At 45.3% G+C, this 23,519-nt stretch overlaps 1 protein-coding gene across 2 annotated transcripts in view; it reads right to left on the bottom strand.

Moving 5' to 3' along the window:
* Positions 1 to 23,519, bottom strand: part of LOC138287823 (tight junction protein ZO-2-like) — a 144,326-nt gene that overhangs the window by 3,705 nt on the left and 117,102 nt on the right. For both annotated transcript variants that reach the window (XM_069228708.1, XM_069228713.1), the window contains exons 6-7: positions 9,920 to 10,023; positions 6,500 to 6,653 (exon numbers count right to left, since the gene is read on the bottom strand). In XM_069228708.1, the coding sequence (XP_069084809.1) occupies positions 6,500 to 6,653; positions 9,920 to 10,023 (258 nt within the window). The remainder of the gene's footprint in view (positions 1 to 6,499; positions 6,654 to 9,919; positions 10,024 to 23,519) is intronic.

Raw genomic sequence — 23,519 nt, 5'->3', positions numbered from 1 at the left:
CTCACAGTTTCCCCGAGATAATGCATGAACTTTAAATAGAACAAGTCTCCAACAGTGAACAGAGATTGCATCTTTCCGTTTCCGAATTGTTCTGTCTAAAGTACATCCATTAACTCGGAGGAATTCCGAGTTTATATCTGAACTTTATGCACCTCAAACGCGAAAACGGGAGGTCGGACCCTCAAGATAAGGCACCTGACGTATAAAACACATACTGTGTTTGATATGCGCTCCCAGTTCCCAAAAACAAGCTGAAAATAAAATTAATTCAACACTAAAGCAAGACTACACTACACTGTGCCACTATTATGTCAAGTACATAGCAGCATATTTTAGTTCGTCTTTGTGGTGCCAAAAAGGTACGATCACATCATCTTCCACTTGCAAGAGCTTTGCGTTAATGGCATTAGATACTTTTAAGTACGGAATGGTGGGCCGTTGAGCTTTCAGAAAATGGAAATCTACGTCGGTACATTTGGAGTAGATTCTGGTGCGTTTCACCTACACCTGGAGCACATTCCCAAAGTTCAGGGGGATTCACAGTAACACAGGCAGGTGTGCTGCGGAAAACGTACAATTAGAAACGCCAACGTCGCTAACCTTATTACTGCGAAACATCTGCACGTGGAGCTACGCGCTTTCACGTGTAATTTAAACATTTTTCTCTCTGGAAAGACACTTCCTCCTCCTCCCTTTGACAGAAATACAACATTGCTTTGTGGGGCACTGACATTTCAGCAGACTGCCATGCCAGAGGGAAGAGGTGGGGCAGTAGGCTGGCAATGGAGCAATAGTGATGGACTAATAATAAAAAAGAACTGATGAAAACTGGGGGAAGAGAAAAAAAAGAGAAACAGATGAACAGAGATAGAAAAGAAACCCAATTATGAAGAGCAGAATGGAAAAAAGTGAAGAGAGAGACAGAAGGAAGCCGCCACCAATCAGAGTGGGTGATCAGATATTCCCTTGTCCCGGTTTATACTATACTTTACGGTATTGCACCTGTTTCTTCATTTCTTGTCTATCTTCTGTTATGAACTAATACGGGGTTAGTAGGGCCTTCGATAAGGAGGTTATTGTTATAGTTTTAGAAAACATCTTCATATTGCTAGTAATATCACGATGTTTCATGCATGTGTTTTATTGTGTGATTTGTCTGCTTTATATATTGACGTAAAATAAAAAATAAAAATATCAAATCAATACACTAGATGACGAGATTTTCCACACAATCGCCTGTGCTCTGCATACTTTTATCAGTAAAACTGTATGTCTGTGCACATGTAACGGTCATTTAAATTGAAGATGTCTTGTCTGTAATGGCAGTATGCTACCACTTCATGCATACGTCACTTTACCCCACACTCAACTCTACTCTGCACCACTCCACATCACTGCTGACTACTCTGCACCACGCCACACTATGCCATTCCACACCGTCACTGCGCTCTACTCCACAGCACTCCACTCTACACTGGACCACTGTCAGTGCACTCTGTGCCAATCCACTCTAAATCTACTTTGTGCTCCACCATGCACCACTTCAATCTACTCTACACCACTGCACTCAGTGCCACTCCACACCACTGCACTCTACTCTGTACCACTGCACTCTGAAAATGCACTCTACATTTTACTAAAAATCAATGTACTCTATTATACACCACTGCACTCTACGATAGTCTACACTGCACTCTATACCACTACACAATTTTGCACCACTCCACTATACTGTGCAACACTGCATTCTACGCCACTCTTCAATGCACCACTGCATTCTACTCTTCTGCACTCTACACCACATCACTCCACATGACGCCAATCCACTCCAAAGACACAATCTACTCTGCAACACTGCACTCTTCACCACTCTACTCTGTAACAGTCTACTCTATGCCACTCTGCACCAATGCACTCCATGCTACTCTAATCTACTGTGCAGAACTACACTATATCAATTCACTCTACACCCCTCTACTCTAACCTGCACCACTCAACTCTATGCCAGTGCACTCTACTATGCATTACTGAACTCTTTGCCACTGCACTCTATATCACCCCACGCCATTTCACTCTACTCTAAAACAATGTTCTCTACACCACTGCACTCTATGCCACTCTACTCTGCACTGTGGTTGCTGGGCTGGATAGAGCCTACACAGGCTATCAGTCTGCCTGGGAGCGCCCTGGCTGGGAGCTCCCAGCCAATCCTGACGCTGCTTTTAGCAGCGTCAGGATTGGCTGCAGGGTAGGCTGGGAGCCTGTGCCTGCCTGCAGCCTGCGACGGAGGACCAGAGCGGAGCGGAGTGGCAAAAAAGGTACGTTTCTTTTTTATAATTTTTTTTGTCCCCTCACCCCCGGTGCCGCACCGTTCCTTTTCCCTCCCGCGAGCCGCAACTGAGCACTACATGTCACTGCATCTACACCACTCTACTCCACTGCACTGCACTCTGCGCTCCCCTACACCTCTGCACTCTACCCTGTGCCATTCCACTCTATGCCACTTCACTCCACTCTGAAACAATCTACTTTAAGCCACTGTAACCTACTCTGCACTACTTTACTCTATGCTACTCTACACCACTTTATTCAAAACCAATTCACTCCATGCCACAGTACTGTACACCAAACTACTTTACACTACTGTACTTAATGCCACTTCACTGTAGGACACTATCCTCTATAACACTCTACGCATGTCCCTCTATGCCTCTTTACCTCATTCTATTCTATGACACTATTACACTTGACGCTACTTTACACACTCTATGCCACTTCACAACAATCTACTCCACTCTACAAAACAGCCTCTACGCCACTCCACTCTGCACCACTACTCAACACTATGCCACTCCACTCAACTCTGCGCCCTTCCAGTCTGACACTATTCCCTCTACGGCACCCCATGCCACTCTCCTTTACCCCACTAACCTTTAGCCATGCTGAGCAACAGCCACGCAGGTGTACAACATGGCTATCACATATTGGCAAAGCCAGTAGCTCTTGCATAGGCGAGACCTATTAGCTTTACCAATGCTTGTTATACAGCTGGTTCCAGTCTGCAGTGGCACAGCAAACAAAACAGACTGAAAGTTGGCCCATGGTAATCACCACTAACTGAGAACATTTCAAGCATTCCATCCATCACTTTCTTATGTTTTTCTCCACGTTTACTTTTTGATGGTTCAATTCCTCACTCTCTCAAGACAATTGGCAGTAAACAGGAGTATTTTAAAAGGAAGGAGAATGATCAACCCTGTGATGTTGTAGACGGTCAACGAGTGCTTGATGCCACTTACGTTACACCTCATATTACAATGAATGGATGTCCACGCAGACAGATTTGTGATGTATGTGTCTTACCAGCCTTCTGTAGTAGGTACAAATACATGCATACACAAACACAGCATGACTTTGGGTCAGCTCTCCACATCCAATGATCTGCTGGACTTTCTGTTTGTATGTCTGTATGTAGTATTTAAATAGCACAGATCAAGCCGACCGGCAGCTGAGTGCTTAACAGGGTTCAAGGCAAAGACACAGTCACTATAAGACGAAGTATCTGGTTTGTAAGAGTGAAAGTGAATTGTTACTACATCATAACATAGTATTCTTTAAAGGTGTATTTCAAGCTCCTTCCTACAATTAGGCAGAGTTGCAACGGTGCTGATGGATATACGGATGTCGTTCCATATCTTGCATGCATATATGGAGAAGGCCTGCAACCTAGCTGATGGTGTCCTGGCTACTGCTGTGCAGAAAGTCACCAGAGGTGGCAAGTTTGTCAGCCTGATGCACATGGTACCAAAAGTGATGGCTTGATAGGCCATTTTGAAGATGGTGTGGGCCAGCAAGGGGAGACAGTGGAAATCCAGCTGGGTGGGATGAGGTGTCCAGATGAGTTCAGGCACTTTATGAGGTGTACTTCTACATGTAGGACGCACTTTAAGGGGCTTGGGAGGCCATGGAACAGACAACATCTGGGCGCACGAGAACAAGGGCTTCAACAGTAGATATTAAGTTGCTTTCTTGGATGAATGGTTTCTGTTTTTTTAGTAGAGAGAAATGGTACTATGCAGCATTTTTTCTCTTGGCAATGTGCTCCTTGAGGGTGAGATGGGTGCCAGGGTTCATCAGTGTCTTGGCATGGAGTGAAAGTTGGGGCTTGAATCAATCCAGGTTTGTGTCACTGAGTCAGATTAGGGCTAACATTTCGGTGAACCCACCATACTCTTATCGATGCTGCAATACAGATGCAGTGGATTAACTTAATAGGACATAGGAGTGTTATAATTTACAAGAGGATAGGAAAGCAATCACTTTATTTTCTTTGAGTCCAAGTGTATACATTGAGTTTGTAGCTGCATGTGGGGACCACGTCTTATTTTTAATCATCAGACTTTGACCCAGTACTAGAGAGAGAGAAAAAGAAAGAAAGAAGGAGAAAGATGTAAACAAGTGACCAAGGGAGAAAGCTGGGATGAAAAAACACACCAAAGAGAGATAAAGAGGAAGGGAAAGCTTAGTGGTGGATGAAAGAAGCATGATGTGGATTCAAAACTAGACAGCATTAATAATCACCAGCCTAGACGCTGGGCAACAGCGCAGACAGGCTTCTGAGAAACACTATGGGCCCAACACTTACTCTTTTACAGATTAATTACTGTGTGATTCACACCGAGAGGCATGTCCTAAACACACCAAAAGAATGTGTACTCCAGCTGAACACACCTATCAAAAAAGACACACTCACAAGAACATTTAATGCACTAGTTGTAAGAAAGGAAGTTAGCGAAACACTTGACCAAGATGAATTCATCACTCTAGGGCGAATGTTTAGCAGCCATGATGGAAGTGGATAAACTTGCTTAGTACTTGCTTAGTGAGTGACAGGGTGGTGGGTGATGGAACTAGACAAGTACCAAACCTAAGTCAAATGTTCCCGATTCTCACTACTTGAGTTGAGGCATGAACTTGGGGGAACAGATGGAAGAAAGAAGAAGGGATACATCCTTGTGTAGGTGATCTGTGCGTTTGTGGGTCTAAAAACTTCAGGAAGCTACAAAGGATATCTGTGACTTAAAGGAATGTGCTCTGCCACCCTCAGGAAAGGATTTAGCCACGCAGCCTTTGAGTAACACCGTGAGAGTGTTAGATGTTTATTGAAGCCAGTACTATTAGCATTTGCTGAGAATTCTAGCTGACCTGGAAACGAACCTTGATGGCCTCATCACAATTACAGAAACATGAAATAGTCAGGATTTTAAGAAAGTTCATGTTCCAAGGCCAAACCGTGAAGCAGGACCTATATTGTTTCAAGTGCTGATGCCCAATTGCTATTGTTTCACAGCCACAACAAATGCACTGTGTGTATGTACTTAAATCAAAAACGTTTTACAACCTGTCCCAGATATGCTCATTTTCCATCTTCGTAACAAACAAATTCAGGTCCGATGTGGGAGGCTTGCAATAGAATGCATGCAAAGGAAGGGCAGAGGCATCTAGTATATGCTCTGTACTCACTGGATAGAGTTTTAGTATATTTTCAGCACAGTCCACAAAATGAAGCTCTTCTTCGGTGCTGATGGAAAATTAGATGCAAAAGTGGCTCATTTCCCGACTTTAGCAAAGTTTAAAAATCTCCTTTGGAAATAACTCAATTGAGTTGACAGGGTTGGTCAATGGTAAGCCATTAAGAGCGGTCACAATGCTCTGAAGAGAATTTCCAACCACGTGTGGTCAAGGGAGAATTATTCTAGCAACTGGCCACTTTCATGCATCACCCATGGCACCAAGAAAAGTCCTTACTCAGAACTAGAGTGCACGACTAATGTGTAGTAGGGTAGAGCCCAACAGTAATCCTAGAAATCAGTACTGCACCACTGAGATCTTTTTCAATCAGTGAGTTCCAGGTCAGCATACCTGGAGTAGGGTAACTATAAGGTCCTGGATGAAATGAATGAAGAAGGTAGCTAAACACCTTGGTACCTACCAAAGAGATACTGCTACCAAACAGTAAAGAGAATAAATGGGTCCAACTAGGAGCCTCCCAAGGGGAGAATGGGTAAAGGTCTCCACAGAGAGAGAGTCCAGCCATTAAGAAATAGCCTTCTGTAAATGAGCACCTGACCAAATGATATTTTAAAAAGCAATTACTGTAACAAAGGTGTAGGGAGGAAATGTGATCTAGTGGCTAACTTGCCAAATTTGGAACCTGGAGACTTAAAATCTAAACACATTTTTCGCACCCGACGATGCTGGGCTAATGTCACTCTGCCTGAGAACATAAATATGTATAATTTAAACTATAATGTGCTGCCTTTGTGTTGGGGTGGCAAAGTCATCACCGCCAACATGGACTTCGTAACCACTTCCCCAGTTTTGATCTAATGCACCATCATGTTTTACGTACCTCATTTCCTTTAGAAATGCTTCCTTAAAAACATCAACAATATATAGGGTTTTAACTTTAAAGGCTGTGGTGTGAATGAGAGCTCACCTTCCATGTCGGAGTCGCTGTCTTCTAATGAGGGAATGTTAATCAGGGTTTGCTTGCTATCCCTCAGGACGACCAGCTGAAGTTTCCCCCGAGATTTCTCAATGAGCTTCTGAGCTTCAGATAAAGACATGTTCTCGGTTGATGTTCCATTGATCTGAAAATATTAATCACACACATCAAAGAAAACGTCACTGATTTGTAAAAATGAAAGCTTGACACTTTCGATATTCAGGAAAGAGCGGTCTTCTTATCTGGAAACGTCTCTCTAGTAAAGCCCTCTAAGCATCCTTTTACACAAGACCATGTTAGAAGACACCACGAAACTACTCTTCAAAAACAGAAAACGGACTTGCATCCGCTGCAGGAGTTGGATGTCCTGAATGTGATGGATCTCCTGGTGTGTGCCTGGAAGACTCAACTTCAAGGATCATCAGTGCTAAGCACCTGTAAATGTAGCAGAAAGTGCTTCTGCGTGCCTTAATAGACCGTTTATTGTAAATTCCGGCTGTCATGGGTTTGCTTTCATAATTCTGTGTTAATGTGTGTTGCAGAGTGGCGATGGGCAGTGTCTCTTATGGGTGGGCAATGCTGCTGACACCCAACCACAGCACATACAACATCCTAATCAATGGTTCAGAAGTGAACTCATTCATCTGCTCTAGGTGCACCACCACTGGATGCCTTCACAATTCTAGAGCTCATTCCAGGTTCCCTTCGATTAACTTCTTTCAATCTGCACTAAAATATATCCCTCTGCCTGTTATTTACCACTAAAGATGCAGATAAGCACGGGGCACCAGAAAGAGAAGTAATGGCAGAGTAAAAGCTATGTGCCAAAGATGGTTGAAATATAAAGAGTGACACTGCCATCTCATTCATGAAAACATTCACCCTGGGTCTGTCTCTCTTTCATACAGAGCAAGGATAGCCGGCTTGGTTGGTATTAGCCAATGTTGTCGATTAAGGGGAGGGGCAGGCGCTTGGTTAATTAATACCTGCACGTGGTCTTGCGCGGGAACACGTCACGGTGTCTTTAATTTGGTACTGCCGATAGTGCGTCACGGCGTGTGCTAACCAGCCTCCTTGCTTGATTTTCAGTCCCACATGGTTCAATGTATACTTAGGGTTTTCTTTACATATAGCAGAGCAGGTGGCCTGCTGATATCTACCTGTCAAGGACCATATACACCGCTTGCTGAGGCCTTAGAACCGATTTACCTTGAGGTGAGCTGCGGGTGCATTACGAGAAAAGAGACGCTTTTTGTGCGCTCTGCAGCTCAGATTAATTGCAGTTCATGACAGAACTCATTCCTCAGAGCCCAGTCCTGCTGACTTCCCAAGTGCAGGGTTGTTGGAAGTAATCCGCCCGGATTCCCTCCTCCACATGCTCTGAATTCCTCAGTAATGAGCTCTGAGCTGTAACACTCCGCACACTCCCTGCTGCAGGGAGGCGCCAGGGCTTGGGTTTTCTGCAGTGTTCATGAATGCGCCTCCTTCGTGCCTAGGAGGTGGCGTGCTGCCTCTCGCCGGGCACCGGCTGCCCTTCCGGCTCCCCCTCTTGGCCCGAGGTCCAGGAAGGGGAAGGGGGTCCCATTACATCATGTCAGTCCTATGTGTGCAGAGGTGCAAGAGATGATCATGATCACATAGCGCCTACCTGACAGTGTCCCAAGCACTAAAGGTTACAGAAATGTAGAAAAACAAAAAAAACTTGAATTAATTTTCGCCAATGGCACGTAACACTTAACAGATTTTTTGCCCAATGTGCAGCTCTAGCCAGGGGCCAGCAGCAATCATACCAGACGTGGTCCTGCTCCAAAAGGGAAGGCCAGCCCTTACTGCTTTGTCAAGTACTCTCCAGACAAGAACACAGAGCATCAACAGTGGCCGTGATTAATTCAGGTATTCCACAGAACATCTTTTTGTTCTCCTAGGTGAGGTGCTCGAAGTGCGATGGGTACGCCCGGATGTGGGGCTCGTGCTCACTGCGCCTCAGAACTGCATGCCTTTCATAGGGCCCAATAAAATCGAAACTTGGATGAGGCTGCTTATGTTCACGTGGGTAGCCCAAGGGAAAATACCAACTATTATCACAGTTTATAACTATATTCATCAGTATACCCACCTGGTTTTCCGGCTGTAGGGACTCTATTTGCACTAAAATAAAGTGGAGCACGCATCTGAGAGCCATATTTGGGTCTTCATTAACCGGTCCCTACTGTACAGGGGCTTTGTAAAAGGCTACGGGAAGTAACTCATGCTAACAGGTCAGAGGCAATGACGCCACAGTCATCCGCAAGTCACATATATTCTGGGACACGTTCACATGCACTGGGGTGTAAATGTGGAGCCTGTGGTTCTCATATACTATGGCGGACGGCACGGCCTTCTTCTGATGCTCCATCACGTTCCTCAGGTCTGAGGCGCCTCTACCCTCACATGCTGTTCTGATTGGGTCTTGGCACCTTGCTCTAGTGGTGTCAAGAATCCAAAAGGCATCAAGTGACACGAGGTAAGGATTTAGTCACCACTGCGTTCCACGACATGGGCGAAGAGTCCCTAAATCCCCGCCTGGGAAACTACATTCACTCACTCACTAGGTTGAAAGTCCCTCCGTGGTCACTGGACATGCATTGCCCACTTACTATCTTGCAGACGTCTGATGAATCCAGATTATAAATTGCTCCTATACATCCTCAGCACTTGATCCAAGCAGCAGATATGCTATGGGCCCCAATAGTTTCTGTGGAATCTTTCTGCCTGTGCCTCACATTAGTCTCTTGCCACATGTCAACTGTACCCAGAGGGTCATGGTCCCTCTTCCCGGAGAGACCACTGTCAGTTTGTGGAAGTCTCTCAGCTGAAAGCTTCTTTACACAGGCCTGTGGAGGAGGGGAGTGGGCCTAAAAAGTAGTTGTTCTGATAAAAACATCTGGAAGGACGTATACAGAAATAAAGTACTCCTGTTTACGTACACCACTCATCAAAAGCCTGCACGCAAAATCACACACCAAACATGGCGCATCCACACGCTTGGCAGCACCTCATGGCTACCTCACCTGGTTATCAAGCTCTCGTGTATGCAAACTATAGACCTCTCTACAACACATACTTCACAATCATACTTCTAGGGAGAGGTCTCTAGACTTTGGGGAAGATGCTTTAGCAAAAGTACTACTGCGTCAGCAATTACCGAAGCAAACCTATCATCCAGGTATTAAGAAACTGTGGTGAACTGAGGCGGACCTTCTACCACTTTTCGTTACAAAACTTTGGTAAATTCGTTTGGCAGGACATCAGCTATGCGAGGTTACAAGTCTGATGTAGTGTCAGTGTCCCATTCAAAATAACAAACAAACAATATCTCCATGAAGAGGCCTAAGTAAACAAAAGAAATACAACAAGAGTAAAATGTCTAACCTTCAGAATGAGGTCACCATCATGCAAATTGCCATCCTTTGCTGCTAGGCCACTGTTCGACATTCCTTTAACATAGATCTGGCTGCCAAGCCGCAGGCCGTATTCTGTCAAATGAAGTTCAATAGAAGAATGTATCACATGGGGGAAATTTTGTCACTTGCCTTTTTACATCTCACCTACCAAACACAGCTGCCTGGTTGCGAAAGACCCATTGTGGGCTTAACAAATATTTACAGTGGGATTACAGTCTGTTGCATACCGTTGGTTGGCTTTATTGTCGCTCTAATTTGCTCTTTTTTTTTTCTCCATTGGCTTGATTTGCCCTTTTTTGAGTTGTCCCTCCCCTGGAGCATAACCTCTTTACCACCATATTCATTGGATGACTTCTATCATTTTACTACTCACAATTAGGAGACCGCTGTTTTCTTTTACACCCAACACTCCATCAGAGTGGACACATGTTCTAGCTCTCTCCCTCATGTGCTGCTTCTCTCCCTCAAACACCCACCCATCCATCCATCCATCCACATGCACTTTCTTGCTCTCTCCCTTGTATGCTGCTTTGTCAATCATTCCTCCACTGGGCTTTATTTTGATGTTATCTTCCTACCTGTTGCCCCCACATCACCGGTGGAAACATTTCATGGTTCACTTTTTTTTGTTTGTTTTTTGAATTGTCAAGTACTTGAGGTTTGTTGCCGGGTGTTATGCTACCTCAAAATCATTTCCCTACGCTTGACATTTATGTTTTTTATTTGCTGATTTAAGTGGTGTTCATCTGAGATCAGACAACAACAAAAAAAAAACACAGAAAAGCAGGTAAATGGTGTTGGCGCCATTCTGCAGGGACACACTTGTGGTGAAGCATGCACATGCCTACCAAAGGACGAGAAAGCAGCCGTACCATCACGCCTTTTTGTTTTCTTTCTTTTAAAAAAAATCTTTTGCAGACGGTGTGCAGCATAGCCAAAAAAAGCATTTTGCAAAATTCCTCACGGTATCAACAAACAGCATAAGCAAAATCAATAGGCCCAAAAGGCAAGACCCATTGGCTTTGACAATGGTTGTTTTAAAATCTTTCTTGCACCAACATTTTGACAAAGGCTTGTGAAATCTCTAAGTCAAACAAACTCTGAAATACTGCGCGCTGAAAGAATTCAGCATTCACAAGATTACAGCGGCAAAACTGCCTGTAAGCTAAAACATGACATGTTTTGTAGTTAAGCACAAGTTAAAACGGTTGCAGTGAAGTGTCAGATGAAAGTTTCTAACGCACGGCTGCATCATAAACAGTTCCTGTAGCCCCAGACGTGCTGCTGCAATGCCTCTTGGTTCGGCCCCCACCCCTTCCGGTGGGGGGATATGACTGGACCATGGGCCTTAGTGGAGGCCATCCCCCAGGGAGCAGAACCCGGACTTGGCAGGTATAAGGGAGGGAGATAAGGCAGGCAAGGAAGGTTACTGGTTAGGAAATGGGACACTGGGTCCAGCCCGGTTGTAAATTTAGCAATAGGAATGTGGCAGGGAATATATTTAACTGCGGGCGCCTGGCACAGGGCCCTCTTTCTCCTGGGGATCCCTGGCATAACAGAGATTTTGCCGCATCCTAGTTCTAAACAGATGTCTATCAAGAAAACACACCAGTCTTTAATATGTTTACAAACTTCCTTCACTTGGCAACCTCTAACCCAACATATCTCGGCGGTCTTCATTTCAGGAGAACCCTCAGCCAGTGGCTGTATTTACTACATTAGCAATCTCGGGCATCGCACTTAAGATTGGCAGCTGTCTGAGGGATCGCCTCCAGGCAAGATCCAACAAACCTGAATAGAAACCCCTTTTGCAGGTAGTTGTATAGCAGCGGCCTACACTCAGTTTGGCAAAGCTTTTGTGTCTCTTGGCTTTTCTAGTCCCATTAAAAATAAGAATATGTACCAAGTTAGGACCGTGCAACAAGACAGCAAGGCTGAATTAAAATGCCTGGGATTGTGGGAGGAATGTATTTTATTTCTTTCCTGTCTGTTAATGCCATATTTGGTAAACTTTGCCTTTGACGGCAGTAGGTGCTCTCACACCAAGGTGTGCTAGTCATGTCCTACTCTACCTGGGTTTTTGATAACAACTCAGCAAGGGGTCTTTTCCACAGTAAGACTTTGTTTTGTTAGACTTGTTTCCAGATATCAGCAGAAAAAAAAGTTTCTAGCTCCAGGACCAAAAGTTACTTAAACGTGGGATATGTTGGTGGTGTTCATTTGCAGAACCCCCATCCCCCACACTAATGAATGTTAATTGATTCATCTTTGAATTGATCATTACTGTTTTCGAGTACTAAGCTAGTGCTCAAGAAGCATAGCTTTTGGCTGGGAATGACAAAGTAGTGAAATAATACTCCCAGAGAATATGCTTCATTAGGGTGCATAATTGATGTTATTTCCATTTGTTCAATGCTCCCTGCAGTTTGTATGGTCCTGTAGCACTTTCATGCCCACCCAGCGCCAAGGCCATATACTTAGTTATCATCGGAACACGAATGATGCTCTTACGGTGGATGCACCCCTCCCCCCACCTAATGCTGAACGGGATGCATTCACCGTGTATGGGGGTTCCTTTAGGAACTGCAAACTACGTGCAATGAATTGTTTCGATTTTATTCAGGGTGTGTAATGCGGTGCGCTCAGACATTTGCGTTGGAGGGTGGTTCATTTCATTAAACTACGAACTGCTTGCAATTAATTGTATTAATTGTGAGTAACGCGGGGTGGATAATGCTGGGGTTGGGGCATGCCTGACATTTATTGGCACTGGGGGTGCAGTGCGTGTGCTCTGGGGAGCACAAGGGGGGAGCACAGGCTAAGAGTAGGTTTGGAGTGCTAGGCGTTATCTTTCGAGCGGATGTTGAAAGGTGATGCAATAGCGGCGTATAGTTGTTGAGACTACTGGCAACTATTTGTGGTTTCTGGTGGTGCGTTGACAGTTGCGGAAGTATATAGTGGCGCACGGCTACAGGAAGGACTGTGAAGCAGTCATATTATAAGAATTGCTTACTTTGCGAATTAAAAAATAAATGTGTGCGGGTGCCCAATTCTCTCCTGGGAGCAGCGGGCGGCGGCCTTTGATGTGTAATGAAAATGTCACTTACCCAGTGTACATCTGTTCGTGGCATCAGTCGCAGTAGATTCGCATGTTCTGCAATAGCTCGCCATCTGGTGTTGGGCCGGAGTGTTACAAGTTGTTTTTCTTCGAAGAAGTCTTTCGAGTCACGGGACCGAGTGACTCCTCCTTTTGTCTCCATTGCGCATGGGCGTCGACTCCATCTTCGATTGTTTTTCCCCGCAGAGGGTGAGGTAGGAGTTGAATTGTAGTAATAGTGCCCATGCAATGGAGTGACTAAGTATGCACCTATTTAAGGTTGAGATGATACATATATAAATAATTGAAGGTAACTTCCAAACTGCTACAGGCTCCCGGGGAGGCGGGTGGGCACATGCGAATCTACTGCGACTGATGCCACGAACAGATGTACACTGGGTAAGTGACATTTTCAGTTCGATGGCATCTGTCGCTGTAGATACGCATGTTCTGCATAGACTAGTAAGCAGTTATTTCCCCAAAAGCGGTGGATCAGCCTGTAGGAGTGGAAGTAGTGTGAAATAATGTTCTTAATACGGCTTGACCTACTGTGGCTTGTTGTGCGGATAACACGTCTACACAGTAGTGCTTGGTGAATGTGTGAGGCGTAGACCATGTGGCTGCCTTACATATTTCTTGCATTGGGATGTTTCCTAGAAAGGCCATGGTAGCACCTTTCTTTCTGGTTGAGTGTGCCCTTGGTGTAATGGGCAGCTGTCGTTTAGCTTTAAGGTAGCAGATTTGGATGCATTTAACTATCCATCTGGCTATACCTTGTTTTGATATTGGGTTTCCTGCATGAGGTTTTTGAAATGCAATAAATAGTTGTTTAGTCTTTCTGATGTTTTTTGTTCTGTCAATGTAATACATCAATGCTCTTTTGACATCTAATGTATGTAGTGCCCTTTCAGCTACGGTATCTGGCTGTGGAAAAAACACTGGAAGTTCCACTGTTTGATTTAGATGGAACGGTGAAATAACCTTTGGCAAAAATTTAGGATTGGTCCTTAGGACGACTTTATTTTTGTGTAGTTGTATAAAAGGTTCCTGTATTGTAAACGCCTGAATCTCGCTTACTCTTCTTAGGGAAGTAATGGCGATGAGAAATGCCACCTTCCAGGTTAGGAACTGTATGTCGCAGGAGTGCATGGGTTCAAAAGGTGGACCCATAAGTCTAGTTAGGACAACATTTAGGTTCCATGAAGGAACAGGTGGTGTTCTTGGTGGTATAATTCTCCTGAGGCCCTCCATGAATGCTTTAATGACTGGTATCTTATATAGGGAAGTTGAATAGGTAGTCTGCAGGTATGCAGATATTGCTGCAAGGTGTATTTTAATGGAAGAGAAAGCCAGGTTAGATTTTTGTAAGTGAAGCAAGTAACCTACTACATGTTCTGGAGTTGTGTGTAATGGTTGTATTTGATTAATATGGCAGTAGCAAACAAACCTTTTCCATTTACTTGCATAGCAGTGCCTGGTGGATGGCCTTCTAGCTTGTTTTATGACTTCCATACACTCTTGGGTAAGTTGTAAGTGCCCGAATTCTAGGATTTCAGGAGCCAGATTGCTAGATTCAGCGATGCTGGATCTGGGTGTCTGATCTTTTGGTTGTGCTGTGTCAACAGATCTGGCCTGTTGGGCAATTTGATGCAGGGTACCACTGATAGGTCTAGCAGCGTTGTGTACCAGGGTTGCCTTGCCCAAGTTGGTGCTATCAATATGAGTTTGAGTTTGCTTTGACTGAGTTTGTTTACCAGGTAAGGAAGGAGAGGGAGAGGAGGAAAAGCGTAAGCAAATATCCCTGACCAGTTCATCCATAGGGCATTGCCTTGGGATTGTTCGTGTGGGTATCTGGATGCGAAGTTTTGGCATTTTGCGTTCTCCCTTGTCGCAAACAAGTCTATCTGAGGTGTTCCCCAGAGTTTGAAATAAGTGTTCAGAATTTGGGGGTGAATCTCCCATTCGTGGACCTGTTGGTGATCTCGAGAGAGATTGTCTGCGAGTTGATTTTGGATCCCTGGTATAAATTGTGCTATTAGGCGAATTTGGTTGTGAATTGCCCAACACCAAATCTTTTGTGCTAGCAGGCTTAACTGCGTGGAGTGCGTCCCCCCCTGCTTGTTTAGATAATACATTGTTGTCATGTTGTCTGTTTTGACGAGAATGTATTTGTGAACTATTATTGGTTGGAAAGCTTTTAGTGCTTGAAAAACTGCTAGAAGTTCTAGGTGATTGATATGCAGTTTTGTTTGATGTACGTTCCATTGTCCTTGTATGCTGTGTTGATCGAGGTGTGCTCCCCACCCTGTCATGGAAGCATCTGTTGTTATTACGTATTGTGGCACTGGGTCTTGGAAAGGCCGCCCCTTGTTTAAATTTATGTTGTTCCACCACAGAAGCGAGAGGTAAGTTTGGCGGTCTATTAACACCAGATCTAGAAGGTGACCCTGTGCTTGAGACCACTGTGATGCTAGGCATTGTTGTAAGGGCCTCATGTGCAGTCTTGCGTTTGGGACAATGGCTATGCATGAAGACATCATGCCTAGGAGTTGTAATACCATCTTTGCTTGTATCTTTTGAGTTGGATACATGCGTTGTATGATGGTGTTGAAATTTAGAATTCTTTGTGGACTTGGAGTGGCTACTCCCTTTGATGTGTCTATTATGGCTCCTAGGTATTGTTGTACCTTGCGCGGCAGAATGTTGGATTTTGTAAAGTTGACGGTGAACCCGAGTTTGAAGAGGGTTTGTATGATCTGATTTGTGTGATTTGAGCACTCTATGAACGAATGGGCCTTGATTAGCCAGTCGTCCAAATATGGGAACACATGTATTTGCTGCCTTCTTATGTGTGCAGCGACTACCGCTAGGCATTTGGTAAAGACTCTTGGTGCGGTTGTTAATCCGAAAGGCAGTACTTTGAATTGGTAATGTATTCCTTTGAATACAAACCTTAGGTATTTCCTGTGCGATGGGTGTATTGGTATATGGAAATAAGCGTCCTTGAGGTCTAAAGTTGCCATGTAGTCGTGTAGTTTTAGCAATGGCAATACTTCTTGTAGTGTGACCATGTGGAAGTGGTCCGATTTGATGAAAGTGTTCACTACTCTGAGGTCTAGGATTGGTCTCGGCGTTTTGTCCTTCTTTGGTATCAGAAAGTACAGTGAGTAAACTCCTGTGTTTATTTGTGTGTTTGGCACTAATTCGATTGCATTCTTTTGCAATAGTGCCTGCACTTCTATCTCCAGGAGATTGGAGTGGTGTGTTGTTAAATTTTGTGCTTTTGGTGGTATGTTTGGAGGGAATTGTAGAAATTCTATGCAATAACCATGCTGGATAATTGCTAGAACCCAAGTGTCTGTAGTGATTTCCTCCCATGCTTTGTAATAATGACCTATTCTTCCCCCCACTGGTGTTGTGTGGAGGGGGTGAGTGACATGTGAGTCACTGTTTAGTAGTAGGGGTTTTGGGGCTTTGAAATCTTCCTCTATTTCTAGGGAATTGCCCTCCTCTATATTGTCCCCGAAAACCTCCTCTATACTGTCCCTGGTAACTAGACGGTGTTGCTTGTGAGGTGCTGGCTTGTGTGCTCTGACCCCGAAACCCCCCTCGAAAGGGCGTTTTACGGAATGTGCTGTAATTCCCTCTGCTCTGCGGGGAGTAGAGTGCGCCCATGGCTTTGGCAGTGTCCGTATCTTTTTTGAGTTTCTCAATCGCTGTGTCCACTTCTGGACCGAACAGTTCTTTTTCATTAAAAGGCATATTGAGAACTGCTTGTTGAATCTCTGGTTTAAATCCAGACGTTCGGAGCCATGCATGCCTTCTGATAGTTACAGATGTATTAATTGTCCGTGCAGCTGTATCTGCAGCGTCCATGGAGGAGCGGATCTGGTTGTTGGAAATGGCCTGTCCCTCCTCAACCACTTGTTTTGCCCTATTTTGTAAGTCCTTGGGCAGATGTTCAATGAGATGTTGCATCTCGTCCCAGTGGGCTCTGTCATAGCGCGCAAGTAGTGCCTGGGAGTTCGCGATGCGCCACTGGTTTGCAGCTTGTGCTGCGACTCTTTTACCAGCTGCATCGAACTTGCGGCTTTCTTTATCTGGGGGTGGTGCATCTCCAGATGTGTGAGAGTTGGCCCTTTTCCTAGCTGCTCCTACAACGACAGAGTCTGGTGGCAGCTGTGTAGTGATGAAAACCGGGTCTGTAGGAGGCGCCTTATACTTTTTTTCCACCCTTGGTGTGATTGACCTGCTTTTGACCGGCTCCTTAAAGATGTCTTTTGCGTGCCGGAGCATACCAGGGAGCATAGGCAGGCTTTGGTACGAGCTGTGGGTGGAGGAGAGTGTGTTGAATAAAAAATCATCCTCGACCTGTTCTGAGTGGAGGCTTACGTTGTGAAATTGTGCTGCTCTAGCCACCACTTGAGAATACGCGGTGCTGTCCTCTGGTGGAGATGGCTTCGTAGGGTATGCCTCCGGACTATTATCTGACACTGGGGCGTCGTATAGGTCCCATGCGTCCTGATCTTGGTCACCCTGGCTCATGGTGGTGTGAGCTGGGGAGAGTGATGGAGTTTGTGCTGGTGAGACGTGAATCACGGGCGGAGGAGAGGGTGGTGGGGTAACTCTTTTCACCACTTTTGGTTGTGGTGTCTGTTCAGTCTGGAACTCCAACCTTCTCTTTCTCCTAATAGGGGGAAGGGTGCTTATCTTTCCTGTCCCCTGCTGTATGAAGATACGCTTTTGCGTATGGTCCACATCAGTTGCTTGTAGCTCTTCCTCAAACCTATGCTTTTGCATTTGGGAGGTTAGCGAGTGCTCTTCTGTATAAGAGCCTGAAGCTGGGTCGCTTGCAGTTTGTTTCGGCATCGAAACCCTGTCTGCGTGTTTTTTCGGCTCCGAGGTGACTTTTTTCTTTTTCGGGGCCGAAACCTCTCGGCGTCGATCTGCTTCGGTGCCGCTGTCTCGGCGTCGAGCCGTGTCCACACCGGCATCTCGGTGTCGAGGCTTGTCTTCAGCACTTTCTCGGTCCCGAGAAGGCTGCGTGCAGGTGTCTCGACCGGAGTCGGACGACCTCGGCACTGTTTGGGCCTTTTTCGGTGCCGACGGTCGGTCACCGAATTTATGGGTGGAGCCATGGCCGGATGGCAGTGGCGTCCCCTGGGCCTTGTAAATGTGTCTCTGTGTGGTTTTCGACGTTTTACTCACGGTTTGTGTATCGTCGAATCCTTCGGAGTCTGAGTCTTGGATCGAGAAGGTACCTTCCTCTTCCTGTTCCTCGAACTCCTGTTGGGCTGTCGGTGCGGACGCCATCTGAAGTCTTCTGGCTCGACGGTCTCGGAGTGTTTTTCGGGACCGGAACGCACGACAGGCCTCGCAGGTGTCTTCGCTGTGCTCAGGTGACAGGCACAGGTTGCAGACCAAGTGTTGGTCTGTGTAGGGGTATTTATTGTGGCATTTGGGGCAGAAACGGAACGGGGTCCGTTCCATCGGCGTTCTTCAGCACGCGGTCGGGCCGACCAGGCCCCGACGGGGGATCGAAAAACTACCCTGAAGGGCACCGGAGCTCTTCGATGCGGTGTGGAATCTAAGTACGCCGATCCCGAACGCAACAATACCGACGAAAATCTTCCGAAATTAGCTAATTTTCCGTTCCGAAACTCGGAGCGACAGGAACACGTCCGAACCCGATGGCGGAAAAAAAACAATCGAAGATGGAGTCGACGCCCATGCGCAATGGAGACAAAAGGAGGAGTCACTCGGTCCCGTGACTCGAAAGACTTCTTCGAAGAAAAACAACTTGTAACACTCCGGCCCAACACCAGATGGCGAGCTATTGCAGAACATGCGTATCTACAGCGACAGATGCCATCGAACACACTAATACTGTTACAGCCAATCTCTTCTCTTTCAGATCCCTCTTGCATTCTGCGGCCTTGAGAAGTGCAATGAAAAACTAAGGCAGCGTAGTCATGAAGCCATACCCGGCATCTATAGGAGTTACAGAATGCTGAGTCTCAGTTAGGTTGTTGTACTGCACCTTTTAAATGTAAGCGGATGAGCAGTCACTGGAAGCGTATGCTCCAAAGGGCGTTTGAGTTGTAACTAGTTAGCCATATTGCTTGGCGTCTATTATGGTTTCCACATATTCTCGGATTTCGCAAAACTCTTAACCTTTTTTCCTCAATATATTGAACCATAGTGCCCTACACAGATCTATTTTTAAGCTATTCATTCGCTATTCTGACTTGATTTTGCCGTCCAAAAAACGCTAGTTTTTAAAATGTTTTAAAAAAAATATTCTTATCAATGTTGTCTTCATCCACATTTACTTTGACATCAAAGTCGAAGTCTTTTTTTTATGTCAGTGCGCCATAGATTCTGACATTTTAGGAGGGGGCGGGGATATTTAGAGTATGGACCCAGATAAGGACCATCAACAAAGACCCATATGCACACAAGGAGAAAACACTGGCGCACCAGGACCACTGCTTGTTCGCTTCTTAAAAACATAGTCCTGCTTTGAAGGTCTGTTTGTGATTTATAAAAAAAAATAAAAAAGGACGAACAAACGGTTATGATATTGTGCCCCAACCCCATTAATTTTTGTGAAAGTTCTTTTGCCTTGTCAGAGGAAGAACTCTCGTCTGAACAGAAGTGCTGTTGCAGAGACGGTCTCAAATTAGAGTGCGCACGCTCTGCTGCAAGGTGGCTCATTGTCTTTATACAAGACCTTCCCACATCACGGCAATTTCATCCATGAGCGCAGCAGCCAAGATGTGCTGGTGTTCCCTTCAGGGGGTTATGTACTCAAAATCCGTTTTTCACCTTTGCAAGTATCATGTAATATTCCGTGTTCACACTAGTGTCATGTCATTAAATAGGACATTTTTCCCAGTGCTGGGGCGGCAACGTGATCTTGAATATACAGTCAGCCAAAGGACTAGACAAAGAATCTCTCCTACTACCAACAGGAATGAATAATTTACTGTGCCAGAAACGTTATAACATTAAAACACAGGTCAACTTAACGCAACGGGGGAGAGGTTTGAGACCCCATACTGCCTTCCCTGAGCGTGCTTCAAACTACACAGAGTATGGGGTATCACGCAAGGACAAAATAGTGTTATATTGTCCTGGACCGTCAGTGTGTCCCAGCCTCTGGGGCTTGTTTGTGTGCTTGTGGTTAGGGAGCTGTAAAAAAGGGGCAAAGGGGATTTTCTCCTTACAGACTAGGTGGTATCACACACCATATAGAGTCATCCTTCATCATAAAAGGACTCCATGAGTGTGCATAGTTTCTTCTGTTCTCTGTGTTTTCCAGCTTTTCCTACAGGATATTTCTGTTTCATAACAACATAAATATGTCATTTTCCCCAATTTAGTCTTTCGAGCCACTCGTGTGTGCTTTCACTTTTATACAGCTTCCTCCTTGCACTTTAATGCCATGTTGCACGTTTTTTTGTCCCCCCCCACCCCCACTTACAGCCCCCATACATTGTTATGTCTCCATTTGCTTCCTTCCCCCTACCCTCTGTTTTGCTTCCCCCATGTACCTTTGTTGCTTCTGCTGGTCCTCATTGTTGCTCCCTGCCCCCTTTTGGTTTTCCACCCTCTGTGACACTTTCCCCATCCACTTTCATTTTTGTTTACTCACCAATCCTACAGATCAGTAAACAAAAAATGCTTGTATCATTTTTTTTGTAGGCATTCACATGTTTGACGTGAACGCCTACCAAATCGTACAGCCAGCCGTGTAGGCTTTTCCCCCTGTTGATTATTCATACTTTACAGCCTCAATGCAGCAGGACTAAAGCCACTGGCAAAGCTAAGAGGTCCCAAAGGCAAAACCTATTGGCTTTGCCAATGCTTGTTATCTGATGTGCATTCGGATTCAAAATATCGTTTATATTTTGATCCAATGAGGCTATGAACATGTGACTTATGGAGTGCAGGGCACCCTATGTCTCACCAAAGAATAAATCTAGTCAGGGCAGTATGCCTTTTGATCACAGACAAATTCTGGCTGGTTAAGCCAGTGTGACAGTTCTATTACGGTTTTGTTTTTAACAATTCAACCATGAAGTGTCAGCACTGTATACAGAATGGAGCCCGTTCTCACTCCCTCCAATCTGCCAGTTGTCACTTGGATCATTAGAGAATCAATCAACACAAAAGGCACTTGACAGCTGGAGGGCCACCTTCCTCAACTCTAATAGCTGCAGGTGAACATTTTAGCTAATTCCCGAAAACATTTTAACAGGATTAGCAATGTTTCAGAAGCCCACCTTTTATCATGATGGCATCATCCAAGCAACTTTAATAACACAGAATTTACATCTTCTCTCCAAACCTATAACCAACTCATTACTGTATCCCAATAAAAGGAACGCTTCCCTCATAATCTAAAAATAGAACAAATCAGATAAATGCAGTAAAAATCAAATTTATCCTAAATGGCTTACCAAACCAGAGACCAATCACAGATCTTCCTTGACTAGGCAAAATAATTATAAAAGTGTATTGGACAAACTCTCCTGATTCATCAAAACCGGTCCATTATAAATTAAATTAAAATCACTTAGAGCTTTTGGATAAACTCTTAGCTAGCTGTCTAAGGTCTCACAAACAGATAATACAATAACATCAGGAAAATCCACTCAAAGCTCATTCAAACCTGTACTTCAGCCGAACATGGTTTGCCTATTTGAGGAAGCGATTGTTGTTTCACACATACACTATAGGAAATACACCCCAAGTGGTGTTTCAGCATAGCCCTCCCTAGGCTACGCTATTTTTTTACGGCCCTCCCAGTGTGGATACCGGGTAGTTTCTTTGCTAACCTGAACTCTATGCTCACAGGATTCATATGGGGTTCAGGCAGGCGGAGACTCTCGTTTGCAATGCGAAGGACAACTGAAGAGGGCAGTATGGCTGTCCCAGACTTCGAAGCTTATTACCTTGCTGGCCAACTTCAGTGGCTGACCAGGTGGATGGCTGCCCGCACAGTACCCGAAAGTGAAATTTTACCTTTCACTCCTGAACTACGTCCATTGACTGGAGTCATTCTGGACCTGGTCGGCCCAAAGGCCAGTGGTCTTCAGGCTTTAGAGGTCATCCACAGATGCTGGAGGAGACATCTACGTAAGACACAATGCCCCAGACCCTACTCTCCTGAAATTCCACTGAGATGCTTATTAATGTTTCCACATAAAGGGAACTGGGGCGCGATTAGGGGTTGGGAGAGTGCGGGAGCCACTACACTGGGCTCATTATACAAAGCAGACTCCTTGCTACCATTCGCAGACTTTCGTGACAGATACCGCTTACCAGTGGGGAGTTTCCTGCTACATAGAGCAATCACAAACACGATAAGAAGACACTGGCGCGCAGGATGTACAGAGCCCCCCACCTCGGAGGTTGCACACCACCTCGTGAGTGCAGAAGAGACACAAAGCAGTAACCACCCTCTACAGAAAAATCCAAACTACCATGACCCACCCCATGTCGGACCTTAAACTAAAATGGGAAACTGACCTGGGGGCAACAATAGAAGACCAGGTGTGGGAGGAAATACTATCCCAAATCACGAGAGCCTCTAGAAACGCCAGATTTAAATTAACCAATATATACGTTCTACGTAGAGCATATCTAACACCGGGCAGAATTAAAAGACACTTTGGGGTCTCGGGGCTAGTTGCCACAGATGCCGGGAGGAGGGAGCTGAATTTCTACACGTTTTGGGCCTGCCCAGTAATACGCGACTACTGGCATGACATAACAACTTCTCTCTGACATTACTGGGCGTGCAGTGCCAGAGGACCCCAGACACTGCCTTCTAGGAGGTTATCGGCGTCAGCCCAAACACAAATACACTAACCAATTTCAGGATCTAGCACTTGTCTTGGCCAAAAGAGATAGCAATGACATGGAAAGCGGCGACAGGACCAAGGATACAAGCGTGGACAAGGGAAGTCCTCAGGGGGTCTAAAGCCGAAGAGACGATTAGACATATAGAGGCACGGAGAGGCCAGGGGCCTATACAGACAGAGCTAGGACTTGGAGCACAATGGTAGGTGAATGGGACTGCGAGTCGAGGAAGCTCAGGACCCCTGACACCCATAAGGGAACGCCGGCAGAATGGCACAGACCCCCGAAGCCCTCCATAAAACACATACTCTAGCAAAGCACCCATACAGGAATGCCCCAATCACACCCATGAGCGAAACATTCCAGACCAACCCATACGATACCAAGTTCTTACAGATAATATCTACTACATTGCACTTACCAGACACTCAAACTTTAGTTGGGAAGGGTGGGAGGGAGGAGGGAGGTTTGATCCCCTCAGGAGGAGATATATGAATTGACAGTGACTAGACGGCCACTGTATCATCTTATGGAAATTGCCTATCCCTTACTGTAGTATAATAGATATAAATGAAGATTTATATGAAAATGGCAAATCACA

Source organism: Pleurodeles waltl, chromosome 1_1 (assembly GCF_031143425.1).
Source record: "Pleurodeles waltl isolate 20211129_DDA chromosome 1_1, aPleWal1.hap1.20221129, whole genome shotgun sequence".
In the NCBI taxonomy this organism is placed as follows: Eukaryota; Metazoa; Chordata; class Amphibia; order Caudata; family Salamandridae; genus Pleurodeles; species Pleurodeles waltl.
This window is presented reverse-complemented; position numbering and strand designations above follow the sequence as displayed.